The 15057-nt window shown below is 35.3% G+C and overlaps 1 protein-coding gene across 1 annotated transcript in view; it reads left to right on the top strand.

Annotated features, from left to right (window-relative positions):
- Prim2 (DNA primase subunit 2) overlaps positions 1-15057 on the top strand; it is a 283327-nt gene that overhangs the window by 264495 nt on the left and 3775 nt on the right. Inside the window, exon 13 of the mRNA XM_047558364.1 lies at positions 10820-10888. Within this exon, the coding sequence (XP_047414320.1) occupies positions 10820-10888 (69 nt within the window). The remainder of the gene's footprint in view (positions 1-10819; positions 10889-15057) is intronic.

The following is a 15057-nucleotide window of genomic DNA, read 5'->3' as shown; positions in this document are numbered from 1 at the left end:
ATTGCTTTAGCTATTCTGGGTTTTTTATTCTTCCAGATGAATTTCATAATTGCTTGCTCTATTTCTGTAAGGTACATCATTGGGATTTTAATTGGAATTGCATTGAATCTGTATAGCACTTTTGGTAGTATAGCCATTTTGACAATATTAATTCTTCCTATCCAAGAACATGGAAGATCTTTCCATCTTCTAAGGTTTTCTTGAATTTCTTTCTTTAGTGTTCTGTAGTTCTCATTGTAGAGGTCTTTCACCTCTTTTGTGAGATTGATTCCCAAATACTTTATTTTTTTCGAAGCTATTGTGAATGGGGTAGTTTTCCTAATTTCTCTTTCTGAAGATTCATCGCTTATGTATAAAAATGCCTTAGATTTATGTGCATTGATCTTATATCCCGCTACTTTACTGAATTCACTTATGAGATCTAAAAGTTTTCTGGTGGAATTTCCTGGTTCCTCTAAGTATACCATCATATCATCAGCAAATAGGGATAGTTTGAGTTCTTCTTTTCCTATTCGTATCCCTTTAATTTCTTTGGTCTGTCTAATTGCTCTGGCTAGAGTTTCAAGGGCAATATTGAATAGACGTGGTGAAAGAGGGCATCCCTGCCTTGTTCCAGTTTTTAGAGGGAATGCTTTCAGTTTTTCACCATTTAGAATGATATTAGCCATGGGTTTAGCGTAGATGGCCTTTACAATGTTAAGGAATGTTCCCACTATCCCTATTTTTTCTAGTGTTTTGAGCATGAAGGGGTGCTGTATTTTATCAAATGCTTTTTCTGCATCTATCGAAATAATTATGTGATTCTTGACTTTAAGTCTATTGATATGGTGAATTACATTTATTGATTTCCTGATGTTGAAGCAACCTTGCATCTCTGGGATGAAACCCACTTGATCATGGTGCACTATCTTTTTAATATGTTTTTGTATGCGATTTGCTAAAATTTTGTTGAGAATTTTTGCGTCGATGTTCATTAAGGATATTGGTCTGAAATTTTCTTTCCTTGATGTGTCTCTGTCTGGTTTAGGAATCAGGGTAATATTGGCTTCATAGAATGGGTTTGGGAGAGTTCTCTCCTCTTCTATTTTATGGAATACTTTGAGAAGTATTGGAATGAGCTCTTCTTTAAAAGTTTTGTAGAACTCGGCTGAGAACCCATCTGGTCCTGGACTTTTCTTTGTTGGAAGGCTTTTGATGACTTCTTCTATTTCATTACTTGAAATTGGTCTATTTAAATTGTGTATGTCCTCCTCGTTCAGTTTAGGCAATTCATATGTCTCTAGAAACCTGTTTATGTCTTCAAAATTTTCTATTTTGTTGGAGTATAGATTTTCAAAACAGCTTCTAATTATGTTTTGTATTTCAGTCGTGTCTGTTGTGATATTTCCTTGTTCATTCTGAATTTTAGTGATTTGGGTTTTCTCTCGTCTTCTCTTTGTTAGTGTGGCTAAAGGTTTATCAATTTTGTTTATTTTTTCGAAGAACCAACTATTTATTTTGTCAATTTTTTGTATTGTTTTTTTCGTTTCAATTTCGTTGATTTCAGCTGACACTTCTTAATTGCTATTTCTCTGTGTTATGGCATCATTCTTTTGGTTTCTTTTACCATTTCTCTACTTTCCTTAGCTCTTTGAACATTTAAGACAGTCGATTTAAGGTCTTTGTCTGTGCAAGTACATGTCTTTCTCAGGGACAGTTTGTGTTTATTTCGCCTGTGAATAGGTCAGGCTTTGGTGTTTTGGATGTTTTATATTGTTTTCTATGAAACAAGACATTTTGTATTATAAATTGCTAACTGAATGACCTGTCTGCACCATCCAATTTAGTAACCACTAGCTACAAGTGACTGTTTAGCATCAAAATGTGGTTGATCTAAACTGAGATGTCTTGAAGGGACTGATATATTGATAAGCCAGTTCTTTGGAGGAAAATTTTTAAAAATCTGCGATGTATGTCATTACTGATTTCTGTTGTATAAATATTCCTACTATGGCTATTGTCAAATTAACAGTGTGATGGTACTAAACCCTTTTGGAAACAGTTGCGAGTAGCTGTGCGCAGTCAGCTCTCACAAACCAGTTGGAGTAGGCTCTAGTGTACCACTTGCTGTCAGTGGAAAATGTATGCCAGGTTTCAGAAAATTAGCATGGGAGCAAGGCATTTTAAAATATCTCAGTAGCGATATTTTTACATTGTTTACATGTTAAATATTTTGAATGCATTGGTTTAATGTATTAATAGTAATTTCATCTGTTTTTAATACTGGCTATTGAAAATTTTAAATTACAGATGTGTCATATTGTATTGTTGGAGAGGACTGCTCTAAGTAGTTGAGCCTGTGACTAATGAGCATTTGAAACTATCAAATGTTAGAGTACGTGGTTTCTGTGCCCACATTGTACTTCAATGTTTGCTCCTAGTGTTCTGACTTATTACAACCAACACTTGTACATGTCGACCCACAAGTGAATATAAGGCATTTTTCAAATTTATTAATTGGAGTGATGTGTTATTTACAAATGTATTTCTATCCTAGTGTTTCTGAAAATTTAAATTGTTTTCATTTTAGTGGTTTTTTAAAAAATGTAATGAAGTTATTTTAGAATTTTTACTTAGCATAACCATTAGTTTGAAGCAAATCTAATTGGTGGTTTCAGAAAACAATAGTGATATTAAAATTTTGAATATGAAATAAAGTATCTTCTTTATACTTTTTTGGTGATTCCAGGAATTGAACCCAAGACCTTACAAATGCTATGCAAGTACTCTACAATTGAATTACACCTATTTTTATGTGTTTTTTTTTTTTTTTTAATGCTTTATTTTGAAACAGGGTCTTGCTAAATTGCTCAGACTGGCCTCAAATTTGCAATCCTCCTGTCTCAGCTTCCTGAATAACTGGGATTATAGGGATGTGACACTGAGCCAAACTCTTTATATTTCTTGAGAGGTCGGTTAACCTGTTATTCATAATCCAAAAATTCTCAGGAAGTTAGTGACCATATTAAATCTAAAACTGGCAAATGCCTTTTAATGAAGAAATCCTTCAAAAGAGACAGTTTGAAAGACTTAAAAGTAACTCTATGTCAAAAAGGTTTTATAGCAAAGATAAATCTCAATGACTCCTTACTCAATGTGAATATAAATCTGAACTACCTAAAAACTCCTATGATTTCCTTAGGTAAGGAGTACTTATCAATGGACGGTGATATTCAGTCTGTCCATTACTGTACAAACAGTAACTGCTTTTAAGAGCAGCTTTGTGTCTGTTTCATCTCCAGGAACACCTCTTCTGAGTTATGAGAACAGTACTTTGATTGCTGTACTTGGCTTTGTTTTTCTTAGTGTTGTGGTTGCAAATGTGTACATTGTTCTTGGGAAACCTCAGAACTGCATTAAGGAAAAGATTGGAAGTTGAGCAGGAATTGATAGCAGGCCAGGATTGTATTTTGGCTTTAACAGAAAAATCACTAAACATCTGACTTGATTTTTGTGTATATTCTTCCTTTAAAAAAAAAAAAAAAAAAAAACAGGTTACAGATAAATTACTTGAAAATTATTTTATGTTGATCAAGGCAGTTCAAAGAAATCACTTTGAAAGTCAAATGACATGCCATTTTAATTAAAACAATCACTAAAATTGCTTTAAAATGGGAAATGTATTCTTTTGTAAAAACCAGCACTCTATAGTTTTGCAACTTTACATAGTTAATTTTTTATTACATGAGAAACTGCTGATAGCAACAGAGGAATTTCATTCAATGACATATGATCTGTCACTTGATAGGACACACATAAAATCCAGCCTATCTGCATATAGCAGATAACCTTATTTCATAAAGCAGGTATTTCCAATTTTTGTTCTGTTGAGTTTAAGCCATTTTAGACTTGATGCTATTTACCATCGATTTACAATGTATTTCTTATTAAAATTTCTATATCTTTTGGCCATCTATTGGTGTGTATTAATTATAGAGAATAGTGGGTTTCTTTGTGGCATATTTACACATTCTCTAGCCCTTGGAAAAATCTTTAAGTGACAGATTTTAAGTTTTGCTCCTATTTCCAATAGCATATCTAAGAGATATGATACATCTCTTTTTATAAGATCTTTTAGAATAATTATTACATCAGAATAAATATTTTTACTACTTCTATAAAGATCATAGAGCTTGTGATTGTGAACTGCCTTACTTTTCTTATATATCGGCACCCCCCCCCAAAAAAAAAAAAAAAAAAGGAATGCCCAAGTCATAGTAATAATTAGTAACTGAACCATGGAAATCAGGTTTGGCAATACTTTCCTTCTTATCTCAACACAGACTTTTTGCATGTATTCTCATTTATCCTTCCCTCCAAGTTCACTCAGTTGTTGATGTTCCCTAAAAGTTTTAATTCTTTAACCTAAAAATGTTGATATTAATCTGCACTGAGAAATTTAATATTTGGGGTAGCAGTTTAAGATGCTCATCAGAATTCTTTTCTTGGTACCTGTTTATGATAGAGTATGATAAGCACATTACAAAAAAATGTATTTAAAGTGTTAGTTGTAGAATCCGAGGGGAAAGGTCTTCTATTAAGGGAGCAAGAGGGCATGCTTCACATAGGGAGTAATATTTGAATTGGGCTTGAAAGAGATTCTCTGGCGGCAGGAAGGAAGGAAGGCATATTAGGCAAAAGGAACAACATTCATCTGACATCAACAAATAATAATTGGGTAAAGGCCATATTCCAGTTACTGCTGAAGGCACTGGGAATATAGAGATGAATAAAACTAATGAGACTTCTGCTTTCAGGTAGCTGATATTCCAGTAAGGGAGACAAATAAGTAAGTGTGACAAAAAAAAAAAAAAAACTACACCAGGATAAGGGAATAGAATGAGACTTGCAGGAGGCAAGCATGTTGAAGTCATGGGGTGTGTTTTTAGGAACCTTTGTCCTGGGAGATGTATGAAAATTGGCTTCTGGGGACTAACACTGTCCTTACAAACCCTGCCATAAAGAAATAGATAATTCTGGATTAAACCAAATCAAACAGTGTGTTAAAGACTCTCCAAGAAGTCATCACTAGAATTTTATGAACTAAAATTCCACACAACACATTGTGGAGAAAGCCAGATGTGTGGGCAGAGGGGAGCCCAGAGAGGGAGACCGAGACCTGAGGAGAAAGAGCTGTAAATTGTAATGAATAGTATGTGCCCCATCCTCCACTTAGAGCCAACAATGCTAGGTAAAACTAGGCTTGGCTTTTAGGAAAGTTACTCTGGTGGCAGGTACAAGCTGTTTTGAGTGAGGAAAGGATAAATCAAGAAGCTTTGCAATAAAAAGAGAAGGATGAGGAAAAGGTAGAATCTACTCAATCAGATAACTATGTTTACAGACAATAAAGAGTGAGTCAGAAAAATTCTTGACATATAATGTTGTAAGCGAATGAAAGTGCATCTTCAAGAGAGGGAAACTTGGCCCTGATCTGACAGTAAGTGAAGGTCACAGCAGAGCAACCAGGCTATGCCGATTATGGGAGAAAATCGGAGCAAAGTAATGTATTTGAAAGTGTTCCAGTCTCGACATCATGACCACATTTTATTTCACCTTTGAAATAAGGAAAGGTTAGAAATGGAGTGGGAAAATACCAGTTTGATGTAGTTTTGAAACAGGGAGTCTTTCAGAAGAAGCAAGGTTGTTATTGCTTCTACATAAAACAGAACGTGACCTTGAATTAGAGATAGATTAGCTGCATGTCTAATTGGTGATCACAGCTTACCTAGCTGTGTAGCACGCATCTCACCAAAGCCAACGGTGGGCAGGTGGGCACATTCTGCTGCCAGGTAATCATCTGAACCCCTTTGGCAGGCACTGAAGCAAAGGCAGAGAGGAAGTTGCACCTGGCATGAAATATTAGGGAGTATTAGGAAGAAAGAAGCTCAGAGTTATAAAATGTTATGTATTTCTATGAGTTCTATTGTGTCTATGGCATTTCCCAGCAGTGTTGATGAACATAGCACATGTATTCAGATCATAACAATCAGAAAAATAACTACCTATTTGCTCTTCAGTGCTCAAATGTAGTAATATCTTGGTTAGCCACCATATTAGAATTCTCTGTGAGGGAAAAAAACAACAGTAAATTGCCTGGGGATCAAACATAGATGAAGTATAATTAATGTTTTTACCAAACTTAACAAGTACAAATACAATGAACTCTTTTGTGAAGATGAAAAACTGCATTGCTTTATATTTAAAAATTGAACATTCTTCTAGGTGGACTTTGGTTAACTCATAGAAAAAAAGAGAGAGAGAGAAAAGGTAGAGAATCTGAATTACCTTAATATATAGTTTGGTATCATTACTGTTCAACTTTTCTTAGCCTTTTGATTACTAGTGAAATATGCTGGAACAGTAAATCAACTATTATGCAACTTTTTGTGTTTTAGTCTGGAAATATTGGTATTAAAAACTAAAAATCATTGCCATTTGAGCAGTATTTTTAGATCTTCACAGAAATTTGTCTTTAACAATTTTGTTTTCAAATAAGCCTGTATTTGATATGATTGTTTAATTATATGTTTCTAAGCAGAATTAGGCACCTTCTAGCCCAGGCATCAGAGTTGGCCCTCAATTTAGTTTCCTCTGACCTTTACAGAACTGTTCTTTGGAATTAATACTATATGCAGGTAGGAAATCTTGTTGTCCTTTGGTCCTTTTTGAATGGAATATGAAAACTGCAGGGTTAGTGCGGTTGCTCAGTGAAACACATATTGTAAGTTGTGGGTTACACTTTGATGTTTATAAGCTGCATAAATAACAAGCTGTGGACTCCATTTCATTTATCTCATCTTTGTATTTCCACATTTTTTTCCCCACTTGGTTTGTTCATCTCCCTGTTTGTTTCCTTATATTTTATCTTCTTTCTCCTCTTCATATTTCTTTCTCTCAGTGAGTTTCCACCTCTGTGTTGTTTGTTTTCTCGATCAGTCGTATTTCTGACCCTCACTCTGGGCCAGCCTCTGCCTGCCAGCCTTGGGAATGTCTTGAGTGTGTCCCTCAAAGACTCATGAACTGGAAATTTAGACCTCCATGTGACAATGTTGAAAGGTGATGGAACCTTTAAGAAGTGAGGCCTAATGAAAGTATTTACGTTCAACTTCAGAAGGGATTAATACAGTTCCCATGAGCGGATTAGTATCAAAAGAAGCAGCCTGGGCTGCTTCTCTCCAGCTTCCCATGTGATCTCTTATGCATGTGGCTCTTTTCCCTCCCATGTTGTGACCAGAGGCCAAACAAATGAGACTGCCAAATTGTGGACTTTCAGCCTCCCAAACTGTGAGCTAATAAAACATATATAAAGTGTCCAGTATTTCGTTATAGCAACAGAAAATGGCCTGATACAGGAGCCATTATTTTATGGAGGTCTGGGTCTTCAGAAGCTATGCTGGGACAACTGAACTGTGTCAAAAAGTACTGTTGCCTGGCTACATGATCTTTTTCCCTTCTTTCCCTTTTGGAGTATTTTAATTCTGACCCCAAATTATTTTTCCACAGAATCTGTCTCAGACCATCTGTCCTTCTTAGATTATGGCATTTGCCAAATTTCTAAGTTCGTCTCTATCAAAAACTGAATTTTAAGTATCTTGCTCAAACCTTAATTTTCCTTTCCTTTCTATTTTTAGCTTTGTGTTTCCTGCCTTGGAATCTTCCAACTCACCAGCAAGTTATATTGGTGCCATCCTCAAAATAGACATACCTGCAGAATATTTTAATATAGTGTTTACTGGTGATATTCATATCAGAAAAATCAATAAAATCAAATGCAAAAAAATATGAAGTTGCACTCCATATACAAAAGGTAGAACATCAGAATCACTTGGGCAGATTTTGAAGTCAGCAAAGCAGGCATGCATCTGAGATGTTACTAACACGAAGACTTTGGATATCACATGTTATACTCTGTTGATCACATTGTGTAGTGACTAGTAGGTATTTTTGGTATTTAACATTTATGCTATATGTAAATGCCAATATGTGAGACAGTTTTAAAATTCACTTTATTTATTCATTCATTTTATAATTAATTTCCTAAATAACTATTCAATTTTTTCCTAAATAAAATCCCTCTCTAGGAGATCATTCAATTTCTAAATAAAGGAGGGAAAGAGGAGTGTTATATAATACATTATTTAAAAACTTTGGAGAACAAGTTCCTGTTGAGCATTTTCATGCAGATTATATCCTTTGCAGAAACAGTTTATAACCATTAGTGGGAAGTGCTTCTGTCTCTAAATCTGACCACTTACCACTACTGCTGTTTCCACCCTGGTCCAGGGATCCATCAGCTAGTCCTTGGATTCATGTAATGAACTCCTGTTCTATGCCTGCCCTTTCCAGTCAGTTCCCAGCCCAGCACACAGAAAGGATCTGTTAAAAATGTCAATTCTCTCTCCTCTGTGCCCAGAACATTATGGTGTCTTCCCATCTCACTCAAAGAAAAAGACAAACACCATTCATTGGTCCACAAGAACTTCTTTGTCTTTTACTATATCTTTATAATACAGATCATAATCTGAAATTATATTTTTATTAGTTGGATTTTTTGAGCAATGACACAGAGTTCCTGTTTTAATTTTAAAAACATGTAAGTTTTTAATGTTCCTTTTAAGGAAGGCAAGATCATTAAGTTGCACATGACTTTTTAATTTTTTTTAAATTTACTGTCCCTCATGAGACACAGACACCCCTGTGTTAAGAGGATAAATATGTTCGTCTCTGAATTGTGAATAATATCTACCAATAATGCCTACTTGCCTCAAAGCAGTCTTTCTCATTGGCTCATTTTTTTGTCTCTATCTCTGTTCCTCATTGGTTTTTTCCTCCACTGACTCATTCCCTTAGGCCTATATTTATCTGTCTTAGAATAGTTTTCTTAGCCAATGGGGTCGAGGTTATTGTCTTCATTATCATCACATCTTTATACATATATCAGATCTTTCCATCACCTCATAATGCTATGACCTGATTGGTGAAGTTGTAAGAATATGATTGGCCAGGTGAGGTGGTATGCACCTGTAATCCCAGTGACTCGTGAGGCTGAGACAGGAAGACTGCAAGTTAGAGACCAGCCTCAGCAACTTAGCAAGACCCTGTCTCAATAAAAGGGCTGGAGATGTAGCTTGATGGTAGACTGCCCTTTGGTTTAATCCCCAGTACAGGGGGATTTAAAAAAAAAAAAAAAAAAAAGATGGTATGGATTTGCAAGTGAATTTCAAATAAAACAAGTCTCCTTTTGTCACATTCTGTGGCTTATGTCAGTTTTTCTTATTAACTTTTTAAATACGTGTATATCACCTGCTAAATGTTTGTGTTCATGATTCAAGTATGTCTTCATAGGCTATTTCCCAAACATGTTTTATATTATATGTACATAATGTTAGGTATTTAAATGTATTTCTAATTTATAAACATTTGAACAGAAATGTTTATATATAGAATAAAATGTGGAATTTATTGCTTTTTACATAAAAAAGGAACCTATCTACCACATGGTTGAGCTTTCTTTCTATAAATTCATTTTTGTAGTGAAACTAAATTGATTCAATACAATTTAGTCTCATTATTTCATCTCTAATAATTCAAGAACTATAAGTCAAATTGGTAGACTGGATCCTGGGCTCTGATTAGCTGGCATTTACACAAGCCTTTCATATAAGATTTAATAAAAGGTGACATGAAATTCAGAAATGTAATCTATAAGACAACCAGAGAAACAGTCTTTTAAGCACATTCTTGTCAGTTTTGCATCATGCCTCCTCTGCAACTGTAATTTTCTTGTGTTTCTGTCAAAAGATGTAAAGTTATATTCAATAATAAGGATAGCAGCAATTTGAGATTTCACGTTCACTTCTTATTGTGACAGGAAGGTCAGCCTTTTGAAAGGGAGTAGAAATTAACATTCCTGCAGAATTACATTTCCCTTCATTTGAGGTTATTTCTTAATTCCAGCATTTTACTGCGTTTGATAAATAGGCCAAATATACATTTTACGTATTTGTTAATGGGCAGGGAGGCAACAAAACTTTCCAACTTTCAACTGGCATTGCAGTCTGCTGATAAGGATGGGAGTTGGCACCACTCTGAAGAGATTATGTGAAGTAGAATTGAACAGCAAATTGTATTTACAAAAGATAGGATGATGTTCCTAATAGGTGTTCAGAATAGACTGTTCACTCTCACATTCTGCTGGGCTTTACTAGAAATAACTTCATTTTAAAAAGGACAAATCTGATTGAATGTAGAAGGACTCCCCTTCACAGATAGTTGTCCAAAGGGTTTATATTAAATTTTCCTGATGGGCACACAGCAGTATTTTATTCTGTATCTGTATAAACAAGTAATGTGGGAAATAAAGATCTAAATAGTATACTTGATTGCTTCATGCACCAACCATTAGATTACTAGATTTATATCTACAAATTTTGGAAGAGATGTTGCAATATGATATTCTGACAATAACTGTCAGAGTCATAATGCCAGGATCTATTTTCATCTTGTTCTCAAGGTAAAGTTATTAAAATTCACAGTTGGTAGGTCAGAAAGATCACTTACTATCACTTGTCATCTGTGGTCTAATGCTGACCCAAATAGCTACTATATAATGTCAAAATTATCACAGCGTCCAGACTGCAGAAGTACAACATGCTATATGATTTATTGCATTTCCTGTCTGGAATGAAGATTATGAAAAGGCCAATACCTGCGAACTACTGTGGTTAAGAAGAAACTTAACTTGTGATTTTTTCTTTCTCTTTTTCCTCATTCATCTTAGATTTTGGATTTGGTAAAGGGGACACACTACCAGGTAGCCTGTCAGAAGTACTTTGAGATGATACATAACGTAAGTAAATTTTTTACTTTATAGCCTAATTCTTTGTCATTTCTGTATTTCATCCCTCATTTTTTAGTTCCAGCAGTGGAAACCCTTCTAGCAATTTTTTAGGAATTTATGACATAGTATTAGGTAAATTACAAAATTTATTAAAGGACCAGAGAACTAGGCTTGGGTGCTGGAGAACCAAGAATATTACAGCTAGGAGAAGCCACATTATGAGAAAATCCTTCTTTAAGGCAGCTGTTACCTACTACCCCATATCCAAGGATAAGGCTAAGAAGTAAACTTTTTATAATCTAGCTACAGAAAAAGTTTAGGTTTTATGGTCCATATCATTTCTGTCATTACTCAATTCTGCCACTAAAATGCAAAAGCTGTCTTAGAAAATATATAAATGAAACATGACTAGAACCAATAGAACTTTATTTATAAAAATAGGTGGTGGGCTAGATTTGATCTTCAGGCCTTAGCATGTCAACCCTGCTAGGTTAGACCGACAACCTTTGCCAGAGCTTGCCAGAAGAACCAAAGACTTGTTCCATCTTTCATTACAAAAATGTGTTTGTGGTTGCCAAGTCACATTATTCATATACTTCCCAAGTCTCATTTATCTGCATGGCAGAAACTAGGTTACATGTAGACTCCTAATTGCAAGAAAACCAGAGAAATGTGTTTGGTTTTTATTTTGCAAACCTCCTCAGTACAAAAAGGCATGCAAGGTAACTTCAGTGAGTGCCGAGTGACTCAGTGTGTCACACAGTAAGATCTGAAATGTGGAAAGCAAACTCAGAAGTCAGGCAAATAAGCCAAAAAACAGAAGCTGACTGAGACTATAATCAGATAGTGTGGTGGAAATCATGTGGAACACTGAAGAACTTCTGTCCTGTTAGAAGTATACACATGGGCAAGCCAACAGAACATAGCTGCATTCAGTTTCAGCCCATTGACGACCAGATCACAAATGCTGATCCTGAGCATGAATTCCTAACCTGGTACAGACATGCAGCAATGGACTTCAGAGGTTCATTCACCTCTTCAGTTTGTCTCCAAGTGTGTATGTGCATTTCGGTGGAGTCTGTGGTATTTACCTGGTTTCACAGGGACCCAAATAGATGATGCATTCATTGAATCCATCATCAGCTACCATACTAAGTCTTACAATTATTTTCCTGTTTTCTGTTGAGTTGTCACAAAATATTTCTATTGTTTTATATAATTGCAGGATTTTTTATAAGCCTTCAGAGGAAAGATATCTCCTCTGATATTACTGACAACTATAATAATAATACCAGAAAACATCTATAAAACTCTCAATGCGTGCCAGTTCTTTTGATACATTAGCTCCTTCAATCTACACCACAGCTGGAGTGAAACACCATTTAGGAGTGAAACTTAGAGAAGCTGAGCAACCTGTTGAAGGTCATGCTGCTTACAGGGATGAACTTAGACTTGAACCCAGGCTAGATAATATAAGACTTGTGAACTAATCATAGCTGTGCTGTTCCATGATATCTGATACTGGATTTGTAATAACTGCTGAGGCAATAAGAATTGTACCTAGAATTGTAGAATAGCCAACATGGAGAGACTTTGAGGTCATCTGATCCAACCTTCATGGTTTATGTGCCAAAAAAATGGACCTAACGATTCTAAGTGACTTGTCCAACCTATGTATAGAAGATGTGGAGCTAGAACCTGGTCTGCAGTAGGTCCAGTTCTCTTGCTTCTATTCCTAACTTTAGAAAATATTATTGAAAAACATTTTTACAAAATTTAAAAGATTAAACATAAAAAAGCAACAAATTATCTTTAGTTTCATCAGAATAATCTCACCAGATAAGCCACATGTTTGCTATTTTCAGCACCAGTTTTGTATGACTCATACCCTCAAAGACTGCATTCCCTAATTTGCCTGCTATACTTGATAGTTTTAATTTTATATGTGTTCTCAATCATTTGTGGACCCTTTTAGAACTTTCACAAATTGAGGTCTATTATCCAACCTCTTTACTTTTTAAACAATAAAATATGCAGTTAAACATTGAGTTTGTGACATAGTCACTAAAAGGAGTGTTTTTTTTTTTTTTTAGTTCTGAAATATGCTTTTGTAGTATCTCTCCTATTGATTATTCCCACAAGAGTGTTGCTAGTATTGCCGATTTTTAAAACTTGCCTTAGATGAATGAAGATATTGAAAAGACATGTATCTAAATCCTCACATACAGCAATAGTCTAACTTAAACTGCATATAAATCAATGAAATAAAAAGGCTATTTGTATTCACTAGATCTCTCATTATAGATTTTTAGATGTGAATATCTCCCTTCATTTATTATTTTTTCCAATTAAATTTAAAAATAGAATCTGTTTTTATTGTCAGGTTTCTGCCATACTTTCCCCCTCCCAATAAAATCCTAGGTTTATTTTCCTGAGGCCTCTGTGATCAAATTGACTTAAATGAAAGTTTTGAAAATGAACCAGTTAATTGATACCATTTGCAGCAGCACTATGATAGTTCCATATGGCTTTTTTGGTAATACCAGCTGCCTCATTATAAGCTGTCATTGCAAAACCTCTTGATTAAAACCCAAATATCCCATAGGTAAAACAATATTGCTTCCATTCCTTCAAAATCTACATTTACTGTGGCAGAAATATGAGACCTATGTTTGTGTGAAGGTCATTGTATGCAGCATGTGTTGATTCCAAGCAAATGCTTGAGAGATATTCATTTAGAATATGTCAAAAGCTAGCCTGCTAGAAACCTGTTTTCCTCAGTATTTTTAGGGAGTGATGTTTAAAATTTTATACTGTAGTGTATTCTTTATTTTCTTCCTGCTTTCTGTATAAATGAAAACACTAGACCTTGTGTAAATTAGTCTGAATTTTAATTGAAAACAGTTTCTTTAGAAATAGACTTCTTTGACCATTGAGTAATTCTGGAGACTTATATTTCCATATAGCTGAGCATATTTTTTCCTCATTATATAAGTCTCTACAGAAATCTTGTTAAAACCTATCATATTTTCCTGCAATCTAAAACAGCACATGTGAAATATACTTAAGTCTTTTTATAATAACTCAGGGTCATCATTTTAGATACCAATTAGAATTCTGGGCTAGAAGCCACTCTCATCTCTCACTTGGAACCCTGGAATAGCTTCCTAACTCATTTCCCAGAATCTACAGATGCCCCCTTCCAATTCTTCCTCCTCCACACAGCTGTTGGAGTGATCAACAAAAGGAATTTGATCATTTCAATACCCTGCTTTAAAAATCCTTTAATGGAGCTGGGCTTAGTGGTGCACGCCTGTAATCTCAGTAGCTGGGGGTGCTGAAGCAGGAGGATTGTGAGTTCAAAGCCAGCCTCAACAAAAGCAAGGTGCTAAGCAACTTAGCAAGACCCTGTCTCTAAATAAAATACAAAATAGGGCTGGGGATGTGGCTTAGTGTTGAGTGCCCCTGAGTTCAATCCCCGGTAAACACCCACCCCCTGCACAAAAATCCTTCAGTGGCTCCCATTTCTCTAAACATAGAATCAAAAGCTTATAACCAGCCAAACTGATCTTATTTTAGAATCTTGACAGTACTTTGGACCTTCCAAGTTAGTATGTGCTACAATTTGGATCTTGAATGTCCCTCAAAGGCCCATGTGTTGAAGTCTGCTTTCCAGCCCATGGTGCTATTGGGAGGTGGTGGGATGTAGTAGAAGGAAGTCCGGTCATTGAGATTATGCCCTTAGAGGGAATATTGGGACCCTGGCTGTGTCCCAGTTGCCTTGAGGTAAGCAACTTTGTTCCATTATGGGTCCCCACCATTTCATACTGCCTTGCCAAAGGCTTAAAAGCAATAGAGTCAACCTGTCATGGACAGAAGCCTCTGAAATTATGAGCCAAAGTAAACCTTTTCTTCTAAGTTGTTCATCTTGGGTATTTTGGCAGAGTGACTCAAAGCTATCACAGTATGGTAGAATGAAATGAATCAGAATTTCCATCTCTCACTGTCTAACAAAAAGTATAAAACATAATCAGAAATCACTGACCACCAATAGCAACCAAGCAAGAAAAGGGGCAAGGAACAGAAGATTCACAGAAAACAATCATGAAAATACTCAATACATGTTTCCAAATCTAGAATGAAGCAAATGGCATGTTCCTTTATTTTCTTATGAGAAG

The sequence above is a fragment of the Sciurus carolinensis genome, chromosome 7, assembly GCF_902686445.1.
Source record: "Sciurus carolinensis chromosome 7, mSciCar1.2, whole genome shotgun sequence".
Lineage (NCBI taxonomy): Eukaryota > Metazoa > Chordata > Mammalia > Rodentia > Sciuridae > Sciurus > Sciurus carolinensis.
The sequence above is the reverse complement of the archived record's forward strand: the minus strand, read 5'-3'. Positions and strand labels throughout refer to the sequence as shown.